This window comes from Populus trichocarpa, chromosome 4 (assembly GCF_000002775.5).
Source record: "Populus trichocarpa isolate Nisqually-1 chromosome 4, P.trichocarpa_v4.1, whole genome shotgun sequence".
In the NCBI taxonomy this organism is placed as follows: Eukaryota; Viridiplantae; Streptophyta; class Magnoliopsida; order Malpighiales; family Salicaceae; genus Populus; species Populus trichocarpa.
This window is the reverse complement of record NC_037288.2, coordinates 17,149,101-17,175,064: the sequence shown is the minus strand read 5'-3', so window position 1 is coordinate 17,175,064 and position 25,964 is coordinate 17,149,101. Positions and strand designations below refer to the sequence as shown.

Sequence of the window (25,964 nt, the reverse complement as noted above, 5' to 3'; positions counted from 1 at the left end):
AGCTTCATAAAGTGTGAAAGTGCAATGATATTTTAGAGTAATATGCTTTTAAAGTATGTATGCTAAAAATATTAAGAATAAAAATATTGTGAATATTGAACTTGATAGATTCAAGGGGTATTTATAGCTCATGAATCTTGTCCTTTTGTGGAGATGAGGGGTTGAATAGTTATTTCATCCCCTATAAGTTAATGTGGCATTTTGAGATGTATTCCACTCAAAATAATATGTATTGGATCATTATAAAATATAAAAGGACTCGTGTAGGTCTAAAAAAATTGTCGAGAGACTTGTGTGGGGTCCTGGAAAAAATCCCAATGGAGTGTTGGGCTCGGGGCGCATTCCTAAGTTTATGGAGGTGTTGAGGGCATGCCCAACAAGGCATTAGGTGTGTGCCTAACACCCAAAAATTAATTGGGTCCACGCGTTACGTCTGGACCCAATGGGTGTTGGGCATGCACACCCAGCACCCAAAATTAATTGGGTATAATTATTATGTTGGGACTCAATAATAGGTGTTGGGCACACACCCAGCTTCCAAATTAATTGGGTCTAGGTGTTACGCTTGGACCCAATAATGGGTGATGGGTGTTCGCCCAACACCCTATTGTATATGGGCTCAGAAAACGCTTAGATCCAAGGGCAATTGGGCCTACGCAACAACCTGGACTCGTTTCATTTTGCAGAGTTTTTTGGACTTGTTAAATTTAAGATTTTTAGAGGGTTTTGAGTCTATTAAATTTGAGTTTATCAAATAGTTTAGATATACTCATATTAGTTTAATTAAGCTTATTGAGAGAAATTTTTATATTTATTGAATTATACACACACGCACGCACACACAAATAGATAAGTAATGAAGGACTTTAAAGTACCTATCAGAGAGGCTGACTGATTACGTTTGAGAACGCAGTTATGACCATGTTTTTTTATAAAAACAAAATTAAATTTTTTTTTAATATTTTTTATCGTTTTGATGTGATGATATTAAAAATAATTTTTTAAAAAATATATAAAAAATATATTATTTTGATGCATTTTTGAGCAAAATACTTTTAAAAATAACCAAATACCCTAACTTCATTGGTCAAAATAATTAAGGTCATTTCTTTATAGCTTTTGCTCTCTCACCTATTTGGCCATCTCACTTTATTATTATAACAAAAGTTAAATGGTCTGGGAAAATCACAGTAGATTAAAAGACATTTCATTGTAGATTGTAATAGTAGTTTTACTTTTAATTTCTCATCTTATCTTTTCATATTTTTTTGGTTGTTTATGTTTTTTCTTTCTTTTCTCTCTTTCCTGATAACTAAACTGTTTTTTTTTGTTCGTCAAATCAGGCATGTCTGCTAGATCCAAGAGCCTATAATTTTTTTTAAAAAAATCAATTAGAATTTCTATTTGAGATATTTCAAAAATAATTTAAAAGTTTTTTTCAAGACTTTTAGATCTAATATAACTGCTAGCTTCAAAATACTTAAAACATTCTTTATAACAGTGTTTTTAACATTTGAAAATAAAAAAATATCAACCCGCTGTAAGATGCCGTTTGGTAACGTGGTTGCGGGTGAGGTTCACCCGCAACCATGTTAATAAGCGTTTGGTAATCAAAATAAAAGCACTTTCAGTGGGTAGGACCCACATGGCACCGCTGGTTTAGAAGAAGCAGCATTTTGTTGCTTCTCGTCTGGGAAAAACAGTTTTTTCAATCGACATCTCATATTTGTCTTGCACTTCTGGTTTGTGGGACCGTAATGTTAAAAGGCAGTGGTTTGTGTGCTTTATCATGCACGAAAATAAAACTTGCTCCACTGTAGCTGTTCACTAAAGTGAACAGTTTTTTTCTTTTTTTTTTAATTTCAAAAAACCAGTGCGAGTGAATTAATTCACTTGCACTGTTCACATGAAAAGTTTCACTGTTTTTTTTTTTTTTTGAAAAACCAATGCAGTTAAGTGATTTCACTCGTACTATTCACGTGAACGTGAACAATATTTTTGAATTTGTTTTTTAAAAAAAATTAGTTTAAGGTGAATTAAATTTACTCGTATTGTAATCTCAATTTTTATAAATGATAATATTTTACCTAATTTTATTGCACGCTCAAAAAATTTTAGAAAACTGTAGTTCTTGTCGAATGAATTTTGTACGTAATGAAATTGTAATTTTTTTTTTAAAAATTGAGTTTTACTCGAAAAACTAGTATTTAATATTATTTAATAACACTACATAAATTAGAAGGATATCGCATGATGACGTAACATTTGTGTAATTTGATCGCAATTCCAATTATGTTCTTGCTAGGTCCGACCCAGTTAAAAAAAAATCAGTTTTTATTTTTATTTTAATTGTGTTTTATTCAAAATATTAGAAGGAAATCGCTTGATGACGTAACAAAAACTTCAGTTTTTGTTGTTGCGCGCTTAAGAAACCATGGAAAATATAGTCCTTATTTGATAGATTTATTTCGTATGTGATGACATTGCACATAGTTTAATGGAATAATAAAAAATATTTAATATCAATATTATTTATTTCATGATGTAATAACAGTAGTTAAATCTACAATATTTAAATTAAAAATTATATATATATATATATATATATATATATATATATATATATATTATAACCTCAATTTGAATATAACCTCAATTTGAAAATCATTTTTTTAACCAAACACATTAAACTACTTTTTGTTCAACCTCAATTTCAACAACAGTTTTAACCAAATACCTATTTTTTTCAAACCAACCTCAACTAAAAGTACTTTTTATAAAACAACTTTTTTAAAACCACAACCACAACAGTAACCACAATACCAAATACGCTCTAAAACGCGTTAACATGTGCTAGTGCTGTCTCAATCTAGTTTGGCATGATGCACTTAGTTTGAAGTGACCTAAAACAAGTCTGGTGTATCCCACTTAATTTGGATTATTATAACCATGATGAAGCTAAGCAAACTCTTTTGTCTTCACTTCATCATATCTTCCTTGCATCTTCACGGTAATGCCTATCCTAGTCTGCCTGTTGATACGAGGAAATTTCATTCGTTGTCCCCATATAATTAATGCATATGCACGAAGCATGGAATCCTCAATTGTTTTTCAACCCCATCTCCTCATTAATTTGACATAAATTCCTGCTTTTGGGTATCTGAACTTCAAAGGAAACTGTCCCGTAATTTCCTAGCATGCTCTGCCGATCCCTTCGATCTTGTACCGGCAGAAGCAGCTAGCCCCACAGTACCTTGGCTGTTTCAGAGGAAACTGTCCCGTAATTTCCTAGCATGCTGTGCCGATCACTTCGATCTTGTACCTTGTCTATATCACGTTTCTACACTTCAAAGGAAACTGTCCCGTGCCGTGCCGATCCAGAAGCCGCTAGTCGTACAGTACAATGGTTATAGCATGTTTAGATAAAACTATTACATGATAGTTATATTACCCGCGGGAGATTTTGCGGTTCAATTTTTTTATATAAAAAATATTAAAAAAATTAAGATTTAAAAGTATTAAATTTTTTTACAAAGTTATACCCAAGAGTCTTGGATTTAACTGCAACGCCTAACTCAAGAGTAATATTTATAATATTAATAATAATATTAAACTTACATAACCCAAGTTTAAGTGAGTCTAACTACAATACCAGACCCAATAGTCTTGGATGTGGGTCTGGCTACAAGGTCGTGTCATAAAAGTGTGATAATTAAATAGATTACAAAGAAAAAAAACTAATAGGAAGAAAAAAACTAATGAAGAAAAAGAAAAAGACATATGAATTAACTGGGTTAACCCTTCAAACCAGGTTAACCCTTCAAACCTTAGATTCATGTCGTGAAAGTTTGATAACTAAATAAAAAACAAATTGACGGGTTAACCCATAATTAACAGGGCTAACCCGTCAAACCAAGTTACCCCGTCAAATCCGGGATCCGTGTCATGAAAGTTTGATAACTAAATAGAAAAAAATTAAACATTAACAAACTAAATTAAATTAAAAAATTAATTAAAAAGGAAAAAAAACAAAAAAAAAACATCAACCTTTTCACCGTGGACTGCAGTGTGCAGTCCACGGTCAAAGGCATAAAAGGGCAAAAAAAAGAAAAGAAAAAAAAAATTAAAGGCATAAGTCAATAACTAAAAAGAAAAAAAATTAATATTGATGAAGTAAATTAAATAAAAAAAATATTAAATAAAAAGAAAAAATAAAAGAAAAAACTTATAAGAAGAAAAAAACTAATGAAGAAAAAGAAAAAAAATCTAAATTAACTAGGTTAACCCGTCAAATCTGAGATCCGTGTCATGAAAGTCTGATAACTAAATAGAAAAAAAATTTAATATCAACAAACTAAATAAAAAAAATTAATTAAAAAGAAAAACAAAAGGCATCAGCCTTTTCACTGTGGACTGCAATGTGCAGTCCATAGTGAAAGGCATAAAAAAAAGCAAAAAAAGAAAAAAACTAAAGGCATTAGCCTTTTCACTGTGGACTGCATATAATATTAAAAGATGAAATCGAAAGAACAAAACTAATGAGGAAAAAGAAAAAAAATCTGAATCAACTAGGTTAACCCGCCAAACTTGGGATTCGTGTCATGAAAGTGAGATAACTAAATAGAAAAAAGATTTAATATTAATGAACTAAATTAAAAATAAAAAGATTAATTAAAAAGGAAAAAGCAAAGAGAAAAAAAAACATACATGAAGAAAAAAACTAAGGAAGAAAAAGAAAAAAAATCTGAATCAATTGGGTTAACCAGTCAAACTAGGTTAATACATCAAACTTGGGATCCGTGTCATGAAAGTCTGATAATTAAACAGAAAAAATTTAATATTAAGAAACTAAATTAAAAAAAATTAATTACAAAAAAGACAAGAAAAGAAACTAAAGGCATCAACTTTTTCACTGTGGACTGCACTGTGTAGTCCACAGTTAAAGGCTTAAAAAGAAAAAGAAAAAAAAACAAAGGCATAAGCCACGGGTTAATTTTTTTTATTGCATAAAAAATATCAAAAAAGGCTAAGATTTAAAAGTGTTAGGTCTTTCTACAAAGATATACCCAATAGTCTTTGGTCTAGCTGTAACGCTTGACCCAAGAGTAATATTTATAATACTAATAATAATATTAAACTTACATGACTCAAGTTTAAGTGAGTCTAACTGCAACATCGGACCCAAGAGCCTTGGATGTAGATTTGGCTGCAAGGTTGTGTCATAAAAGTGTGATAATTAAATAAATTAATTAAAAAGAAAAAAAACCAACGGGAAGAAATAAACTAATGAAGAAAAAGAAAAAAAATCTGAATTAACTAGGTTAACCCTTCAAACCAGGTTAACTCGTCAAACCTGTGATTCGCGTCATGAAAGTTTGATAACTAAATAGAAAAAAAAATTGATGGGTTAACCTAGAATTAACTGGGTAACCCGTCAAACCAGGTTAACATGTCAAGGCCGGGATACGTGTCCTGAAAGTCTGATAATTAAATAGAAAGAAATTTAACATTAACAAACTAAACTAAATGAAAAAAAAAATTAAAAAGAAAAAAAAATTTCAGGTTAACTCCTCAAACCAGGTTAACCCGTCAAACCCGGGATTCGTGTCATGAAAGTCTGATAACTAAAAAAAAAATTTAACATTAACAAAAAAATTAAACAAAAAAAATCATTAAAGAATAAAACACAAAGAAAAAAGCAAAAAAAAAAAAAAAACCCATAAAGGCATAAAAAATGAAAAAAAAATTAAAAACAAAAAAGAAGAAGAAGATAGCTCAGTGTTTTACTGTGGACTGCACTGTGCAGTGCACAGTGAAACATTGAACAGTTTTAGTATATGTTAGAAAGAAATTTAACATTAATAAACTAAACTAAACTAAACGAAAAAAATTAATTAAAAAGAAAAAAAGTAAAAAATAAAATTCCGGGTTAACTCGTCAAACCAGGTTAACCTAGGATCCCTGTCATGAAAGTCTGATAACTAAATAAAAAAAATTTAATATTAACAAACAAAATTAAAAAATTTATTAAAGAAAAAAACACAAAAAAAAAACCATAAAGATATAAAAAACGAATTTTTTTAATAAAAAAAACAGCCCATCATTTCATTGTAAAATGTACTATACAATGCTCAGTGTTTTGAAACATTGAATAGATTTAATATATGTTATAATAAATAATAATTGAGTCCTCTCCCAAGGAAACCACATGCGTTGTCTAAACATCTAATTAAGAAAGCACTCCTGGGAAAATAAACTGTAAGTGTGTTTCTGATCGGGAAAGGCTTACGTCCACAATTAAAGTGGTTGCAACAAGAAATTTATTCCATGGACCGAATTTATATGGATCAAAACTATTCGAATAATTGATCAAATGGTGTGCAGTATGATTATGGATACAAGCAGCTCATTCTATCTAGTTGAAATAGCCACTCTACTAGAGAGAAAAGGCATCGAAGTTGGCAGATTAAAAGATCCTTCAAGTTTGCCCTTATCCATCCAGATAATTTTTTCACTAAATTTAAAAATTTCAAATAAAAATATTAATGGAATTTTTATATTAATATATTACGGTAAATTTTACTGATAGAATTTTTCATCCATATATTTATCGGTAAATATAAATAGATTTTTTTATCGATATATAAAAAAATAAGAAATTATAAATAATATTACAGTGAGCCAATCAAAGTTTTGATTTCAATAATAATTTAAAGATAAAAATAACTAATTAATTATGTGTCTTGATGCTTATTTAATTAATATACCAATCAAATAAAATAGAATAAGCGATAAGTTCTAATATTCTAAATAATAAAATATAAAATAATCATACAATATTAAACTTCTAAATTAATAAGTAATAACCAATTTCCATTAGGGCAATGTATATATATTTCAATAGTAATTTGTTTTTTATATATACTAAGTGCATATATGAGTTTAGTGATCTTAAACATTAGTTATTAATTAGAAATTAGTGAAAGGGCGAAGCACGTACTTTGTTTTCTTGGATTTTTTTTTACGACTATGTTTGTCTCCGATCAATTTAATTCCGGCGGAAAAAACAATGGCATATGCCCTGCAGACAAAATTTAGTTCGGCTGCCTCAAATTAATGGATCATAACATTGAAATGGAACTATTTATTGAACAATATCCTTAATTTCTCCTACGTACTCTAAGCTATCCTTAAATTTTCCACCCACCATTTGCCTAGTTTTTTCTTGTTGCTAACTGTGTGGTAATGGAAACTTGTTTCGATAGGGACAGAGGAGAGGCCCCCATGCCTGTTTTAATCCCATTAACATTAATTAATTCATAGACTTCCAAATGAGATCAGAGCAAATATATATATTATATGTACCCAACAAAGTATAAGCGACTGCTAGCATTCATGAATGCTTCTTAATCATTCAATATTAAATTAGCCACAGATCAATTCATTGCCTTGTGAGGGTATTTTTGAGAGTCGGGTAGTGATTGTTTTTCAAAGTGTTTTTAACTCGAAAATGCATTAAAATAATATTTTTTTTATTTTTTAAAAATTATTTTTAATATCAGCATATCAAAATAAACTGAAAACACCAAAAATAAATTAATTTGAAGTAAAACAAACTAAATTTATTTTAAAATACTTTTAAAATATAAAAATAAACAAATTCTTACATTACTTGATCGTCCCTTGTAATTCAATGACAAATTCATAACCTACTTCACTTTTACGTAGCTATCTAGGGCTGTTTAACGTCTTCTTTATTCTTGAAACATAATGCAGTCCTTTTGGCCTTCTTTAAAAATCAATGGAAGCAAGGAATTAATCCAGGTTAATTAAGGTATTTTAAAAATAAAAAAATAAAAAATAATTAAATTTTAACTAGATTGATCAAGTTATATATTAATCTATTAAGATAATTAAATTGATTTTTTAATGATATCCGGATTAAGTTGGTCAGGATCTAAATTAACCTACTAGATATCGGGTTTAATATTAATGCTTACGTTTTAACTATAGGCATTTCATTTTAACTATATGCTAAAATCGACATGTATGGACAATATATAACATGGATAATTTATCATAGACAAAAATCAGTATATAAGCATTTTGATCCTACACATGAACTTAAGTAGAACTAAACCTTTATTTGATACTTTAGATTGATGATGCTGCATTATACTGACAATCACCATTTTCCTCGGCTAAATACACAGCCCTAGTTTTTTTTTCTTCTAAACTATGGGCACCAAAAGATTAGCTGCTAGTTTTACAATCGGTTGGAGCATCGGTGATCATCAAACTCTAAATCCCATAAACTGATCAATGTTAAATGATCTTTAAAAATCGTAAACTATATATTAACTCCTAATTTAATACTTAAAAGGGATATATAACATGATTAAAATCATTATCAGATCTTGTTGCTCCGACTTTAAATTAAGAGGAGAGAAAATAATTACGTTAATTCAAGAAACTTAACATGCATATTTACCAATGAGTAAAATGCACCCCTCACTTACTCCTCCAAGATAGCACTCAATCTTGGAGTCAATCTAGTCGTTGATTTCCTTTCTCTGCCACCACTCTTCCCTCTTCTCTCCGCAACAAATCCTCCGCCATCACTGTGGGTGCCTGCCGCCACCATCGGACTAGTCTCATCACTAGGGCTCTTGCTACTCCACTCAATCGCGGGATCCACTTTCTTTATCCAACACCAACAAAATCCGCCCCTGGTACTCATCTTCAGGGCTGAATTTGCCTTCACTGCCAAGGCAGCCATCTGTTCAGTGCTAAGAGGATTGTTTAACCAACTTGATGGCAACGCGAAGTAAAGACGGCCTAACTGAAGATGTTCGTTTTCATTGATCGCTGGAACATATTCATCAAATTCCATGTCGTCTGCTTTGCATACAAAACACTTAGGGTTTCTTCGTACTATCTGCGAAACCCTGATTGAGTATGAAAATTCTTCGAGTTTGCCATCTTCAAAGATCAGCTTTGCTGTGACCACTGAGGTGGATTCACATGAATTACAAGTATTTCCCATCAGTTTTTTTTTCTTTCTGGTATTGAGTTCAATTCATGGACGTTGTTCTAGGCGTGAGGGTCAAAGATATAAGTATGCTTGATTAGGAGACGACCGAGTTTATCTGGGGAATTAAGTAATAAATATAATCGCAATCATAGTGACTGGTTATGAATCCAAAAAGGGTGGCTGACAAATTAATCCATTTGTTAATTATTTTAATCAGATATCATTTGGTATCTTTTATTTATTCTTATCTTTTTGTAACTTTCCATTTGGATATTTCCTCCTAATTATAATTGCTTTGATCCGATCACTAAGCATGTGTTGAACTTTTTGTGAAAGTAACACCTTATCCTCTTAAGTTCATTTCACTCTATTCAAACTCAAGGAGCAGGAGTAGCTTTGGTGATGATGATTAAAAAATATTCCTTAACCTTAAATTTAATATTTTAGAAAGATTACTCTCTAAAATACACAGAAACGAGATACAATGTCTCTTACTGTTTTTTTTTTTTTAAAAAAAAAAAAAACTCTCTATTTATGGAATGCTCCTACAATTTAGACTGAGACAAAACCAGGCCCGTTTGATTTCCCTATACCTAACAAATAAAGAATTCGTGTGTATACTTTTCTCTAAACTAGAATTAATGAGATTTGCTAACAAATAAAGCATTAAAGTTGCAAGCTAGTTCTACATGATTTAAGACCTCTTTGAGAAATATGCAGGGTGAATCAAACAATTAGGGTAAACGTTGGGTTCAGTCTTCATCTATCGAGATGACGGGCTTCTATCTTTAGCCTCAGATTTAGTTCTTGAGTTTGTTATCCATGCACCAGTTCTGTCATAGATAATTAAAAAGGCTTTTGACTTACACTCTTAGGACGTGTTAATTTTTTCAGTTAAATACACTTTTCAAATTATTATTTTTTTAATGATTTTGATGTATTTAATACAAAAATATATATTAATTTAATATATTTTAAATTAAAAAATATTGCGGTTGGCTGAGCTTACAAACAATGCCTTACTCTTACACCGATCCAACCTACAACTTTAAGCTTGGTTTTGTCTTGTTCCGGGCCTGTAGTGGCCTGTTTAGAGATCCAATGTTGAAATTGGGCTGACTGTTTTCTAGAATCGAGGACCATTTTTAAAGTCGCATATGTGCGGTGTCGCGGCGATCGTCCTCCACACTCAATATGTGTATATCTATCTGGCAAATATGGGGAGACAATGAATTCTTGTCTTTTTATCAGTGGAAAAAATAGAATGCGAGTCGTCACCTAGTATTCTGGTCACTAGGAACCCTAACTGGTCTCAGAGATCATGTACAGAGACTGGTTGCGTAAAGGGAAGGTATTAGCACCACAAATACGCCCTACCTAAAGTAAGCTACATTGTTTTATTTGTCTGATCAAAATCTAAGGTTTGGTCGCGTTTTCTAATTGTTGGTCCTGTCTGTCTAAGATTCAAGAAAAGCTCTCCTCAATAAGGAGGTTCTTATCTTAATGGGGTAAAACCTAACCGTTCTAGCGTCAAATAAAAAAACTACATTTTTAATATCGGGAGTACGTTTTACGTATAAATTCATAATCCCGGATATTAATAGAAAAAAAAATAATTTTTTTGGATTTTTTTGAAATATTGGCCAAGTTCTCGTGACTTTAATAAACTGGTTATTACAGCCAAAATGCATGTTAAAACTTTTTTTTTTTGAAGTTTTCTTTGTTGTATGAAAATAGAATATGAGTTTTTTAGCTTTGAGAGATTTGGTCGTATGCATGAAAACAAAAACATTTTTTTTTAATGTTTTAACGAAAACTGGGTATTTTAATACTGGATGTGTATTTTTACGATATAAAAATACAGACCGATATTAATCAAAATGGCGTACAAAAATACGCGGAAAAATCGCAATTTTTGAAAATATTTTTTTTAAAATGGAACTGGGTCGGACCCGGCCAGATTATGTGAGCTGGGCCTATATCGGCCCAGCTACAAGGCTGGACTCAGCCCAGTCGCGTGGGCTGGGCTGATGTTCCAGCCCAAAATGAACAAAAGGGTGGATTGCTGGTTACTGTGCTGAGCACAGTAACCAGTGAATTATAATTAGGTGGTTATTGTGCTCTACACAGTAACCACCTAATTATATTTCATTTTGCATGCAAACGAAAACGAACCAACAAAGGGGAAGGAAGGTTACCTGGAATGGTGAGGCAGTGTTGTTAGTGGTGATGGCGGAGGCTAACGGCGGCGGTCAGGCGGTGTGCTCGCAGTGGATGGCAATGCTAGACGGCGGTTCTGCCCTTTCTTTGTTCTGTGTTTCTTCTTCTTCCCGTTTCTGTCTCCTACTCCTCTGTCTCTTCGTCCTTTTTTTTTCTTTTTTGACGAGGGCTCAAGGTGGAGTTGCTGCGGTGGCGATGGGGAGGAACAGAAATGGGGGAGTCGCGGCACAGTGGTTGTGACCACCAGTGCTGCGGTTTTCCTTCTTTTTCACCCGTTTTGCAGCAGGGGAAGGAAGATGGCAGCTGCTGTGCTGCTCCTCCTTCTTCTCTGTTGTCTTCCCTTTCTCTCCTCTCTTTTTCTTTTTCTTTCTTTTTCCTTCCTGCTCTTTCACTCCCCTGTCTTTTTCTTTCGGTTTCACCTCTTTTTCTCTCCAAAACTGTCGGTCTCTCTCTCTCGGTCTCCCTCACTTTCTCTTTCAAAAAATCCTTCCAGCTCTCCTGTTTTACGCCCTTTTTTCTTCTGTTTTTTTCGAGCTTTCCCCCCTTGAATCTGTCGTTTGCTTCTCCTTCTCCAAAATTTTGCCCCCCTACTTGATGGTTCCTCCTCTGGTATTTATAAGCAGAGGAGGAGAGGGTCACCTTACCCCTGTCATGGCGCAGGGTAAGGTGGGTGATGGGAGCTGCTGGCAGGGCATGGTTTCCTGTTTTCTTCATCATGGCGGCATGGGCTTATAGGTATGGGTTTTGTGCAAGTGGGAGGGGAAAGAGAGAGGGGAAGAATAGTGGGAAAAATTTTCAAAAATCTTCTTCTACCCTATCTCTGCATTCGCAGGGGAGAAGGAGAACAGTGCCGTTCAAAACGGCACTGTTTCGGGTTTTTTTTTTTAAGAAAAGAAAAATGTAATTTGAAAGAACCAAAAAATGAGTTTTGACACTTAAGACAAGTTAATTGCTTGCCTCAATCTTAAGCTTGGTTTTCTCTTGTTATTCAAACAAGACATGTAAAATCTTCATTGGCAGACTTCTAATTATTATCTATTTGATTGACAACTCGAGGATTCACTAAGCTTGATTTCCTCAGCATTTTTGTCAAGTGTTTTTCAATTTTTCAACGTTATATCTATAAAAATAAACAGAAAAAATAGCTCTTTAAGAAGATATATAAAGATGAGACAAAATTTAATCACATGATAAGAGACACATGGAACCTTTTGTTAGTAAATGATATAATAGAGATTTAATTTAAAGAACAGGGAATAGAGAACAGGGAACAAAAGAACTGAGGTGGAAAAATAAAGAACAAGGAGTAAAAACAAAACGGTCTAAGGTTACTATCATCCCTCTAGTTTTATTTATAGAAAAAATCAAACACTACATAAGATAAGAATAAAAAAACAACCATCATCTCCTTTATCTAAGGAGATGTATATAACTAACTAGACTTATCCTAGATAAGTTTAAATCTAAGGATTCAAACGACATTTGTTGATAAATAATAAAAGAAACATTGTAGAATAAACTTAAGCTTTGGTGCCATCACTTCAACACTCCTCCTTGGTTTCAAAGTTGCACATTCCTATCCTCTCCCTTAGAGCTTCAAAATTGTCTTTAGCTAAAGGCTTGGTAAACAAGTTTGCTAATTGTTCTTTTGTAGTGCAGTAGATCAACTATAATTCCCCTTCTTGCTAGAAATGTCTAATAGCATGGAACTTGATCTTTATATGTTTGGTCGTGTCATGAAAAATAAAATTTTTTAAAATAGCTATTGTTGATGTGTTATCACAGAACAATTATGTGGGATTTTGTTGATTAAAGTTCAGATCATTTAGCATTTTCCTTAGCCATATCAATTGCTTTGCTGCCACATGTGTTGTTATATATTCTGCCTTTACAGTGGAATGTGCAAACACTGATTGCTTCTTTGAGTTCTAACAGAAAATGCTTTTTCTTATAGTAAAGCAATAGCCTGAGGTGCTCATCATTTCTTCATCACTTCTAGCCCAATCATTGTCAGAAAAACCAACAAGTTTAACATAACTACATTTCACAAAATGCATGCCAAACTCTAAGGTCCCTTTCAGATATCTCAAAACTCCCTTGGCTGCAACAAAATGGATTTGACTTGGACCTTGCATGAACCTAGAAAGGTAATTGATAGCAAACATAGTGTTCGGACATGTAGCAATTAAATACAACAAGCTGTCAACTAAACTTTTATAGGCTTTACCATTAGTTTTGGGTGCCCCATCCTCCTTTATTAGCTTTTGTCCTAGTACTATAGGTGTACTTTAGTAGCTTTATAGTAAACCTTCTTTGACATAGAAAGCTCAGACTAAGTCACTTCCATGCCTAAGAAGTATGACAACAAACCAAGTTCATTAATCTCAAACTGATCCTTCATATTTTAAACTCCTCTACTAGCTGCTCCTTATCTCCTGCAATCAATAAATCATCTACATACATTGACACAATTAAAGTATGTTTATCAACATTCTTCACATACAAAGTTACTTCATTCATGCTTCTTTCAAAGCCTAAACTCAATAGATAACTATCCAATCTGCTGTACCAGGCTCTAGGAGCCTGTTTAAGTCCATACAAAGCCTTCTTTAGCAAATATACTTTGTTTGATGTAATCTCCTTTTCAAAGCCATTGGGTTGTTCAACATATATTTCTTCGTTTAGAACACCATTTAAAAATACAGACTTGAAATCCAATTGAAAAATATACCAATTATTTTGTGCTGTTAAAGCAAGCAAGAGCTTTATTGTATCAAGCTTTGATACTGGAGCAAATGTGTCAATGAAGTCAATACTTGGTTCTTGTGCATACCCTTTTACTACAAGCTTTGCTTTGTGCTTGTTGATATTCTCATCTGCATTAAATTTGGTTTTGAAGATCCATTTCACTCCTATTACCTTCTTGTGAACTGGTTTGTCAACCAGCATCCATGTTTCATTCTTTTTTATCATTGTGAGCTCCTTCTTCATTGCTGTTACCCACACTTTTGAGTTAATTGTTTCTTTAAAATCTATTGGTTCTGCTTCAGCAACATTGCACCTGTTGTAAATATCAATTAAAGACCTTGTTCCCCTTACTGGTTTGTCATCGACAACATCATCATTTTCTGTAGCATCTAGTTTAATTTCTTGCTCCTGTTTTCTCTATTCTATTGATGTAGTTTCCCAGTTTCATGTAACATTGCCTGCAACTTTTACATCTCTAGCAATCACAACTTCATTATATTTCAGATCATAGATTTTATAGGCCTTAGATTTAGTGTTATAGCTTATAAGAATTCCTATATCAGTCTTTTGATCAAATTTTCTCCTTTTAACTCCAGGTTTCAAAATATAACAAAGGTTGCTAAACACTTTTAAATTATCAATGTTGGGTTTACACCATACCAGATTTTATAAGGAGTTTTGTCTCCCAAAACTCTTGTGGTTATACAATTTAGTAGGTAGGATGTTGTGTTTACTGCCTTTACCCTGAATTTTAATGGCATTTTCTTCTCATATAGCAAACATCTTGCCATTTCCATCGATGTTCGATTTCTCCTCTTACTGACTCCATTCTGCTGTGGAGTGTAAGGTACTATTAGCTGATGTTTGATCCCTTTTTTTGCCAAGTATCCCTCAAATTATCGAGAGGTATACTCACCTTCATTGTTAGACCTCAATATCTTCAGTTTGTTTCCTGTTTCTAGTTCAACTGTTGCTTTAAACTTTACAAACTTAGCAAACATATCAGTCTTAGATTTAAGAAAATAAACCCAGCAAAACCTATTATAGTCATCAACAACTAGAAGAAAGTATTTTGAACCATTCAAAGATTCATTATGCATCGGGCCACACACGTCTGTGTATATCATTTGGAGCTTTGACAATGCTCTAAATGCATTGTCAGGAAAAACAACTCTAGTATGCTTTTCTAATTGACAGGCTTCACAAATATCATCTTGTTCTTGTATATCTGGTAAACCATAGGTCATTTACAAATCAGCCATCCTTTTTAAAGTTGCATAATTGAAATGCCTCAATCATTTGTGCCAAAAAACAGAATCAGACACAAGTGTTAGCACTCAAACAAACTTCTTTCCAATTAACATTAAAACTTCTATTCACCATTTTAGCTGACAGCAGTAGTATTCCTTTTTTATCTCTAATGTCACACATTCCATCATTAAAAGATAATGAGTAGCCAGATTCAAGTAGTTGTCCCACACTCACTAAATTTTGATTAATCTTGGGTACATAAAGCATATTTTTTAGAGTTTTTGTACCTGATATTGTTTCAACTTCAATCGCACCTTTTCCTTCAACCTTCATATATTCTCAATTCCCAACTCTGACTTTGAACAAGAAGCTTGTGTCCAAATCCTTGACTAATCTCAAATCTGCAGTCATGTGATTAGTGCAGCCATTATCAATAAGCCATGATGAATTGTTTACCTTTGTTGTGTTGCATATCTATTCTAATGTAACCATGAATAAATGATATTTCTTGGCTTCTGAATTTTCTGCAATATAAGCTTGTTTCACTGCTTCTGGTTTGTTTTTGCAGAACCTTTGGATGTGACCAAATTGCTTGCAACTTCTGTATTGTGCATTTTTAAGCCAACACCAAGCTTTTAGATGATTTGTTTTCTGATAAAATTTGCAAGAAGGGAAGTGCTCTCTTATTTCTTTCCCTCTAATAATATTGTTCTGACGCTAGTTATTTGATTGCCAACCTTTCCTTTTTTTTCTCTTTTTCCTTTTTAATGTTCATGTAAAAAATTTAGCCTGACTTTTCTCTTTGAAAACTGCAACAAGAGCTTCTTTACTTGTTCCTTCTTCTCTGTAAGCTTGCCTATGCTCTACTGCTTGTAATGCATTAACTAATTCTTGAAAACTCATTTCTGAAAAATCTTTTGAATCTTCCAGGGAGCAAATCTTATGCTCAAATTTCTCCAGTAGACTTACCAGAACCTTCTTCACTACTCTTGAATCTAGAAAGTCTTCCCTCAAAAGTCTCACTTGATTCACAAGTTTTGAAATTTGAGAAGAGAAGTCTTTGATAGTATCAGTTTTAATCATCTTCAGTCCTTCAAACTGTCTTCTGAGATTCAAGACTTGCATCTTTCTTGACTTCTCATCTCCATGAAATTCTGCTTTTAGTTTATCCCACGTTTTTTTTTTGCAGATTTACAAGCCATAATTATGGTGAAGATCTCTTCACTCACAGCATTATAAAGACATGTAAGAGCTTTGAATCGCTTTGCCTTTTCTTCATTAAAAAATTTCATCTGTGCGATCGTAGGATTGTTTCTTAGTGGAGTTTGTTGCTTATTACTCTCCAATATTTCCCACAAGTCAAAAGCTTTAAGATAAGTTTCCATTTTAACAGCCCACACACAATAATTCTGCCTTGTGAACACTGATGTTTTTGCTGGAAAATTTGCAAAATCCATTGCTTTAAAAAACTCACTTAATCTCCCGTGTTTCACACACAATCCCTTCAAAGAAAAATGCTTTGATTTAACCTCACTAATCTCTCGTGTTTTCACTCACAACTAATCTTTTGTATTTCACTCACAACCCTTCTAAGATCAAGAAAACGCTCTGATACCAAATGTTAGTAAATGATATATGTAGGGCTTTAATTTAAAGAACAAGGAATAGAGAATAGGGAACAAAAAAATAGAGGTGGAAAAATAAAAAACAAGGAGCAGAAACAAAACGGTCTAAGGTTACTGTCATCCCTCTAGTTTTATTTATAGAAGAAATCAAACACTACGGAAGATAAGAATAAAAAAAACAATCATCATCTCCTTTATCTAAGGAGATATATATATATATATATATATATATATATATATATATATATATATATATATAACTAACTAAACTTTTCCTAGATAAGTTTAAATCTAAGGATTCAAATGACATTTGCTGATAAATAATAAAAGAAACATTGGAGAATAAACTCTAGCTTTGGTGCCATCACTTTAACACCTTTATCCATAATACGAAACTTCAACATTCTCAACAAAGATAGAAGGAAAAACATCATAATCTAAGCACGCAGCATGCTCTACCAAGCTTTTGAAATCATAGAACCAATCACCCCTGCTATAAGAGTTGTTGGATCACCTAGCACAGCCGATATAACAAACTGCAGGGCTAGTGCAGCCATTTCCCAACCTATCTTGGCCTTACTTTTTCTCTTGTTATGAATAAGGAGTGTATTTTTCAAGCTAGGAATCCTCGAATGAAATTTCCTAGCACTCTTTTCACCTATGTACCCTTGCCAATTCTCCATGAGCATGTCCTTAACACATGCCACATGCAGATTATATTTCTTGCACGAAGACCTGTAAGTCCAACTCCTGCCTTTACGTCCACATTTGAGACAAGATGCACTCACCTTCCTATACAAATACAGCTTAATCTCCCCGTCGTTAAGAACCATGGGCAATTTTGCACAACAAGGATGAAGATCAAATCCACAATCTTTGCAATGGTAAACGAAGCCCGTGACATCCCTTTCGCATGCATTACAAAAGCGAGGCTTGTCACCGGGAGGCCTCGAGAAGAATTGGAAGGAACATTTGGTGTAGAAAGAGTGAAAGATTGTGGGAGCAGGGATGGCACAATGCATATGGAGATCAAAATCACACATGGTGCATTTGTAGCGCGATCCAATTCCTACTTCCTTGCAGCCATCACACTTGAATGGAAATTCTGAGTACTCAAACTTCAGCTTGTGTTGTGGGTGGCTAAAGTGAGATATCTCAGTATATTTCATGTTTTTTTTTTCTTTGCTGCCTCGAACAAGGTACCTAAGCAACCATTATATAGAGCTAAGAATTATGGGTTTCTGTTTGAGAGATTAGATTCCATGGAGACTGTGGTTAAGGGTTTCTAATTAGATCGAGTTGTGTGGGTTTTGGCTTGTAATTGACGCAAGGAATTATGCTTAGTGATATGGTGATGATGGTTACATGAATATGAGTATGCATAAGAATTACCATTTCAGAAGGGCAAGGGCAGACATAACGCATATATTTGAGCATTTAGGCATATATTTGGATGGTGTCCCACTTAAGAATATATACGAGTTTTCACTTTCCGCATATGCTTCCAATCCACTAATGCTGAAACTTGACAAAGATCAGAAGACTTGAGAATATGATTTGAGAAAACATATTGAATAATGTGTTCCAGCGGATAAATCTGTGTCCAAACTAAACTTCCAAGGAATATTTGAAGAACTTGGAACTTTGAATTTACTGCAATATTAGGTATATAATTATTAAGGGGTTATTAGATGCGGTCTGCATATCTAGAGAGGGATCATGCACACACCAAGAAACCTCGGAATTCCAGAAGAATAAGGATTTGGCATCTTAAAAAGTTGATTGGATGAGATTACCAAAATAATTAATCAGCAAAGATTTAACTTTTTAATCACAAGCAAAGCATCCCAAAGTGTAGCATTAATTTAAATTATTTATGACCTTTTCTTCTAAACAGATGATAAGCATGTTCATGCTAATCAAACATATGGAAGATTAGAAGCATGTGGGTCTGGCCTTAGCACAACTATTGAATTCATAAAGAGAAGATGGCTGAGATCGTGAATTTCATCTGCATTTATCACTCTATATATTGATAGAAATGTTGACAAAGGAGAACAGATTCCTATATCCTGATGTTTATTGTCTTATAACGTCCAAGTTGCTCATAAATTTGGTGGCAATTCATGCATATTGATAGTGTATTTTATCCATTTGATTACGTAAACAGTATACACTTGTCATCTTCATTAATCCTGATCATTTGATTACGTAATGCTTAATTCAAGGGCGTGAGACTTGCTTGGAAATTACAGGTCTTAAATTGCGGCTAAGAATGAATATAAATCAAGGAGTTTGTGGTTCAATAAACTTGGGAAACCATCATCAAAGATACAACTAGCTAGAGGATCAGTCAACAGCACTGACTGAGTCTCAGATGATCAGTCACTACAAGAATGAAATAATTAATGTGAAGATTCTCCTAGTTCCCTTCTTTTGTATTTCTTTCGTTAGCTTAGCACAGAGAAACAAGTGGAATATGAGAATAAATGCAAGTGATGTCTGGGAGGTAATTGTTCAGAGCCAGTTGCTTTGTGCGGTTGTACTTGCAGGAACTGAGAGCGGACAATAATGAATATGATTCCTTCATCATCCAAAAGCATTTTTCTTTCAGTCTTTGTTAGTACAGTGATGGGTATCGTATATACTTACCTGTGGCTGTGTTGATCCCTTTCTATTATCCATAATTGCTCCAAGTTTTTCTCTTGAGCGGTCATTGTCTTTGAGTGTCTAAAATGGTGTTGCTGATGGTAAAGAGTTCAGAGTCCTTGTTCTGGTCAGATTTGGAGGAAGCCATTGATTGTTGAACATCTTGCATTTTACTCTTATTCTCATACGTTGTTCGAGATTTATGAAGATTCTTTCTTTAGAAAGATTTCTTATGGTTTATAAAAGGTGAAATCATTAGCTAATTGAATGCTCATTTCTTCCGACATATCTAGCGTTGATTTTTTTATTTATTTTTTTTTTTAGAATCTCCTATCTTGCGTTGATGGATAGTAAGATGATAATTATTGACGCGGAATATAATTATATAAATTATATTTTAAGATTTTATTTAATAATTGAAGTTTTTAAATTAAGATAATTTGTTAACATAATATTAAAATTTCAATCTCATTATTCCTATTAAAAAAATCAAGTATAATCACTTGAGAAATATAATAATTTAAATTTTTAAATTAAAATAATTATTTGATTTATGAAACCTCTTATACATCTGTGTTATATTTTCTGAACATGTCTTTATTCTCATTTCAAATCCACTGGGAACAAGTGAGTATTAATTAACTTCCCTGTTTATAAAACTATAATTTGTTAAAAAAAAAACAAATTCCGGCTTCCAGCATAGCCTACGGTAGTCGATGCTTTCCCTGCAATGCCACCACTCCTCAAACGCTTCCTCCACCATCCACCTCTACCACCACCACCACCAACCTACTCTCTCCCCTTCTCCACCACCACGTCTCCACCACCCAACCATCACTCCCCTCTAACCACTGCTATCATTTCCCTCCTCACTCACCACCGTTCCAAATCCCGCTGGTCCCACCTCCGCTCTCTCCTTACTACCACCACCAGCACCCCCCTCGCCCCTGGTCATTTTTCCCTAATCACCCTCAAATTAAAATCAAATCCCCATCTTGCCCTCAGCTTCTTTCACTTCACCCTCCACAACTCCTCTCTTTGCTCTCACAATCTCCGCTCCTATGCCACCATCATTCATATCCTCTCCCGGGCCCGCCTGAAGGCCCATGCCCAGGAAATTATTCGGGCCGGACTCCGGTCGCAGATTTTGTTTAATAATGATGAGGATGCCTTTGCTGAGCAGACAGGACTGAGCAGGGTGGAACAGGATTGTGAAGGACACAGGGGCCCCAGGTACCACCTGCTAAAAGAAGTGAGATTTTTTGAAGTTTTAGTGAAAAGTTATAGAGAGTGTGATTCAGCTCCATTTGTGTTTGATTTGTTGATAAAATCTTGTTTAGAATTGAAAAAGATAGATGGGTCTATTGAGATTGTGAAGATGTTAAGGTCTAAAGGGATTAGTCCATCAATTAGTACTTGTAATGCTTTGATTAGTGAGGTTTCAAGGTGTAAAGGGTCGTTTGTTGGTTATGGGGTTTTTAAGGAGGTTTTTGGATTGGAAAGTTGTGAACTTGGGGAGAAAATGAGAAGGGGTTTTAGAGTTAGGCCTAATGTGCATAGTTTTAATGAATTAATGGTGGGGTTTTATAGAAATGGTGAAGTGGAGATGGTTGAGGAGATTTGGAGTGAAATGGAGAGATTTGGCTGCGTTGCAAATGGGTTTAGCTATGGTGTTTTAATGGCTGTTTTTTGTGAGGGAGGGAGGTTAAGTGAAGCAGAGAGGTTATGGGACGAAATGAGAGTGAAAGGAATAATGCCTGATGTTGTTGCTTATAATACTATCATTGGTGGGTTTTGTAAGGCTGGAGAGGTTGAGAAAGCTGAGGGTCTTTTTAGGGAAATGGGATTGAGTGGAATCGAGAGTAGTTGTGTTACTTTTGAGCATCTTATTGAGGGGTATTGTAGAATTGGGGATGTTAATTCGGCTATTCTTGTGTATAAGGATATGCGTAGGAGAGACTTTAGGCTTGAAGCTTTGACAATGGAGGTGTTGATTGGAGGGCTTTGTGAGCAGAAAAGAGTTTTTGAAGCTTTGAAGATTATGAGGAGTGCAATGAGAGATGTTAGTTTTCATCCGAATGGGAAGAGTTATGAATTATTGATTAACGGATTGTGTGAGGATGGGAAAATGGAAGAAGCATTGAAGCTTCAATCAGAGATGGTGGGGAAAGGGTTTGACCCAAATTCAGCAATTTATGGTGCTTTTATTGAAGGGTATGTGAAATTGGGAAATGAGGAAATGGCAGCTATGTTGAGGAAGGAAATGTCTGTAGCTCAAAAGCAGCAGCAAGAGGATAATGTTACCGATTGATTAGTTGCGAGCCTTCCCCTTGGTTTTTGTGTTCACCTTCAAAAGCTTGAGAAATGTGGTATGTTTTTGTTAAAAAATAAATGTTTGTGATCAGCTTTTACTGCAGGATCGATTAGTTTAATCATTTTTCCTCAATTTCTTTCCTTTACTGGACAAGACAGGTGTTCGGATCCTTGAAAGCTTTTAGCACTGTGAATGCGCTGCCTCCCTTCCCCCATCGAATAAAATGTCGTCTTGTAGGAATTGAGTGTTTTTTCTGATGATGGGAGTAAGACAGTTAAAATGGCATCAAGATGAGCAGATTATGGTGTGCTGCAACCTAGGAAATCCATTAGTTCTGCACCTAGTTAAAGCAATTACTGGATAAAGAAAGAACAACCGAGGGTTTGTCTATCTACTTGGTGACTTCTTTCTGTTGATGCAACGTCCCCTGTCCATTTGTGATGGATATGAACTACCAGAAAGTGGCACTTGAGAATTGATAGGATGTATTTTATGCTGGCTGTAAAGATTATCAATCCATATCCTTCAGCGGCCTGAATCATTTTGCTGGAGATGGTATGTTTGCCGCATATAACTTTTGAGATTTTATGTTCAGATTGGTGCTAGCCTAGCTGCACATAAGCATAGCAAGCTTAAGCTAGCTTCCTCGACAAATTATTGTACTTATTTTGTCTGCCTCGAGCAGCAATAAAATCACCAGATTTTTCTGAGAAAGAAAAAATGGTTTTTCTTCTCGTGAATGTACTAGTTAGAATAAGTTGATGCCTGATCATGTAAATATTGTAGTTTGACAGGTCTTCGAAGCAGTGATAGAAAATGGCATTACAAAAAAAAAACATATTCTGATCCGAGTTAGTACGGAGATGCAGGATTCTATTGTCATTGAACTTATGCTGCTTACTTCGTTACTGAACTTTTCAGAACTGTTAGCTTATGTTATAGAATTTCACGTTAATACTTCCAATTACCTAATTGTAGGTGGATGTTATATGAGCGAGATATATTTTACCAGTAGACAGGCCACGGTAACTTCAGTTACTCCTAGCAAGTACCACAACAGAGATTTGAGTGAAGTGAGTGTTGAGTTTGTCGAAGTTCAGAATTGATTACAGGGGCCCTTCGGTTTTAAATCAGGAAACAGGAGTAATTCTGGAGGAGACCCACATTGAAAGCTTTGGACAGAAAGGCCAGAGTACAATTTTTCTATGTTTATGCATATCAAGTACAAAACATTCCTGATCTTTTATCAAGTTACATTAAACCTTATTATGTACAGTTCCTCAAATAAATCAACAAATTTGTAACCATGTGGTTTTAGATCCACCTTTTTCACAACTTTGAGCATGTAAACGTACAGAACTTGGATTTTTTATATATATATCATTAACAATCTTACACCAATCACAAAAAATTTCTTTTGAACAGTGAGTGAAAAATCACAAAGACGGGAGTAACCAAAGATTGAAAAGAGATGAAGCCACAGACAGAAACCAAGACAAGAAAGCCATGGCAGCCGATATTTGATACCTGCTGCAAAACTTTGGAGGGCAATAGGATCCATCAGAGTGGAGCAGGAGATCCACGACACTAGCTGTTGAGCATGCTGCAGCTAATGTTAGAGTTGATAAGACCTGCCGTGTATCATGATGGAATTTGTCACAAGGAGTTCCAATAAATGCATCAATTAGTTTTGGACAAATCGCAGATGGAACATACCCAATCTCCAAGGACAATAATCAGAAGTATTCCCGGTTGTCGAACAGGACATTTGACCAGAACAGAGTATCCATCAACTATTGCCAGTGTGAAACTCCATGGAATAGTCAAACCCATGATTGTAACCAAGTAGCTGAAAAACAAGCATGCTAAAAAATTGAAAACATTGAAGCAGTGTTTGCTAAAAGCAGAAAAAACCATGTAGGGCCTCTGATGATTCAATATGCTGATCAAATGGAATTGTTGCAAGTAAAATCATCCGTTGTTTGATCAAAATATTTACTCCTTTCTTAAGAAGGTGATGGTTAAAGTCTTCCAAGTTTTGGACAAAAAGCTGGGCCAAACTAGCACATGGTTTCCAATGGTTTAGAAAGGAGGAAACATACCACATGGAGCCAACAACCACCAGGCCAAACTAACTCTTACAGACGGAATGGATCACATTGCTGTATTATGTGTCATCACACACATTGTACTGCATTTCATTTAAGGGGTATGGGAAGAACATGACGTTTAGAGGGAGAAGGTGAACCTTTGAAAAAAGAAGGTGAATGAGCAATAAAACTGAAACAATTTGGACAAGGAAATGCAAGAGATCTAATAGGGGGAGTACACAGACTCTAATTTAAAATTAAATTTAACTCGGATGGAATATTGTCAACGATACCAGCCAGAATGCAGTCCCAGGAAGTTGGTTGTGCAAACAGAAGATTCATCAGCAAGAGCACACCTAACGGAAGAAGATTTATTTCCATGCTAGGAAAGCTAAGAGCAGAAATTAAAATTTTGAGGGAATAATCAATCCATTTTAGTTCATCGAATTAAATTTCTCAAAGCTCTTGATTGGGTTCAGGAAAACAAAGAGTGATAAGGATACCAAGATTGCAGACCTCATGCTACAGAATCTTGATACCAGCTTGAGAAAATCTCCATAAAACCCAAATCAGAAAATCTCATTAGCTTTTAAATTTCCAACCTATTGATCCTTGAAAGGCCAATGTTGAACAGCAACATTTGATACAAACTAAGAAGAAGGGGAATTCAAGTAACTTCGATTTGTTGAGTGGATAAATTCTATTTTCAGGATTATTTTGAAAATCCGACAGCACTAAAACAAAAGATTTTCCTGGTCTACTTTCTAGACAATTACAATGAAACCAATTATTCTCTTCTTTCTACCAACAAACAAATCAGCAACCAAAACCTAAGAGGTCGTGTAAAATCTGAGGCAAGGATATTTTCATTATTGGTCTAAGGATGTTGCTTTGGCTCACGATCGATCCAAACTGACAAATGAATTAATTTAGGAATTACTGTAATCTGTCTCCTCCAATTTGGTTTTTGATTGTGTCATAGAAACTGAAAATGTAACATTTGTATTGCAATAGAACAAAATAAAAACTGAACACGCTAGATCAACTTTCACGAATGAGATGAAAATAAAGAAGCAAGATTACCAGAAAGCAGTGTAGGTGTAGAATTCAACACCCAGAGACATGAAAAGAAGAGAAGCGGAAGAGAAGATGGTCTGGCCCAATCTCAAAGAGAAGCTGGCACTCGTCCCTACTGAACCAGGTACAACATCCATGGCCTTGTTGCATGGGATCTTCCTCTTGAACTGCCTTCTTTTGAAGTCTTATCTTGTTATTATCCCTTCAATTCTCAACCATAGCCACCTCCATCCCAGTATACTTTCCATCTAAATCAATCCAAATGTCTCTAATATTTGTGTGTGTTATGCCAAGAATTGATCATCATCCTTGGCCTTTTCTTGCCTAACTAAGAAATTGCCAACGGCGGAGATGGAAGAATTTGTGTGCAAGGAAACGTTATACGGCAATTATTTTATTTTATTTTATTTTAGTTAGTTAATTAAGAAGAAAGACGGAATAGTGTAATGGAGATGATGGTTGTGCAAGGAAACGTTATACGGCAATTAACCTTCCTTTTTCTTTTAATTCTCTATTATATTACGAGATTGTGTTTGTTTTCACAAACTGGTTCTCAACATATTATTTTTTAAATTTTTTTATGTTTATTTGTTATTAAAAAAATTAATTAATAAAAAATAATTTCCAGTCAACAGAAAACACTTTTCAATTAAAAAAAAATTTAGTTTGGTTTTCAGAAAAATATTTTTCTTTTATTTTGGATGGAAAACACTTTCCAGAAATTATGAAAATATTAGAAATATCATATTATTTACTGATTATATCAAATATGATCCTCAAACTTTTGATTGCTTTATATATTTTGTTTTGAATATTTGTTTTTCAATTTTATCCCTTAGAATTTAATTTTTATATTAATTTTGATCTTTATTTTTATAATTGTTATTTGACTTTCCCTTATCATTTTTTAATTGAAATTTTTTATCTATCAAATTTGGTCCTCATTCTTTTGATTG

At 33.9% G+C, this 25,964-nt stretch overlaps 4 protein-coding genes across 6 annotated transcripts; 1 reads left to right on the top strand and 3 right to left on the bottom strand.

Moving 5' to 3' along the window:
- Window positions 1-8,515: 8,515 nt before the first annotated feature.
- On the bottom strand, window positions 8,516-9,046 carry LOC127905260 (uncharacterized). The gene has a single exon (XM_052452582.1). The coding sequence runs from the start codon at window positions 9,044-9,046 to the stop codon at window positions 8,516-8,518; it is 531 nt and encodes a 176-aa protein (XP_052308542.1).
- Window positions 9,047-17,213: 8,167 nt separating this feature from the next.
- On the bottom strand, window positions 17,214-18,151 carry LOC7461188 (uncharacterized). The gene has a single exon (XM_002305373.4). The coding sequence runs from the start codon at window positions 18,045-18,047 to the stop codon at window positions 17,334-17,336; it is 714 nt and encodes a 237-aa protein (XP_002305409.1). The 5' UTR covers window positions 18,048-18,151; the 3' UTR covers window positions 17,214-17,333.
- A 1,983-nt stretch (window positions 18,152-20,134) lies between these two features.
- LOC7480609 (pentatricopeptide repeat-containing protein At2g15980) lies at window positions 20,135-23,812 on the top strand. 3 transcript variants are annotated; one of them, XM_024599937.2, is made up of 3 exons: window positions 20,136-21,896; window positions 22,000-22,396; window positions 23,267-23,812. In XM_024599937.2, exon 1 carries the CDS (start codon window positions 20,258-20,260, stop codon window positions 21,836-21,838), a length of 1,581 nt encoding a protein of 526 aa, XP_024455705.2. In that variant the 5' UTR covers window positions 20,136-20,257; the 3' UTR covers window positions 21,839-21,896; window positions 22,000-22,396; window positions 23,267-23,812. The 3 variants fall into 3 exon arrangements, with proteins under 3 accessions (XP_024455707.2, XP_024455705.2, XP_024455704.2); XM_024599939.2 differs by lacking the exon at window positions 23,267-23,812 and having other exon boundaries at window positions 20,135-21,896; window positions 21,996-22,575; XM_024599936.2 differs by lacking the exon at window positions 23,267-23,812 and having other exon boundaries at window positions 22,000-22,575.
- On the bottom strand, window positions 23,194-25,502 carry LOC7480608 (CASP-like protein 5C1). Its single transcript, XM_002305372.4, has 3 exons — window positions 25,015-25,502; window positions 23,558-23,690; window positions 23,194-23,472 (listed from the first exon to the last, which is right to left on the bottom strand). Exons 1-3 carry the CDS (start codon window positions 25,143-25,145, stop codon window positions 23,278-23,280), a joined length of 459 nt encoding a protein of 152 aa, XP_002305408.3. The 5' UTR covers window positions 25,146-25,502; the 3' UTR covers window positions 23,194-23,277.
- Between the last annotated feature and the right edge of the window lie 462 nt (window positions 25,503-25,964).

Bases quoted from the DNA above. Each gene is read 5' to 3' on its own strand.
- LOC7480608 (XM_002305372.4), bottom strand. From the start codon at position 25,145: ATGGATGTTGTACCTGGTTCAGTAGGGACGAGTGCCAGCTTCTCTTTG. The intron at 23,691-25,014 runs GTAATCTTGCTT...CTTGTTTTTCAG, and splicing joins TACACCTACACTGCTTTCTG to CTACTTGGTTACAATCATGG. The intron at 23,473-23,557 runs GTATGTTCCATC...GATACACGGCAG, and splicing joins TTATTGTCCTTGGAGATTGG to GTCTTATCAACTCTAACATT.
- LOC7461188 (XM_002305373.4), bottom strand. From the start codon at position 18,047: ATGAAATATACTGAGATATCTCACTTTAGCCACCCACAACACAAGCTG.
- LOC127905260 (XM_052452582.1), bottom strand. From the start codon at position 9,046: ATGGGAAATACTTGTAATTCATGTGAATCCACCTCAGTGGTCACAGCA.
- LOC7480609 (XM_024599937.2), top strand. From the start codon at position 20,258: ATGCCACCACTCCTCAAACGCTTCCTCCACCATCCACCTCTACCACCA.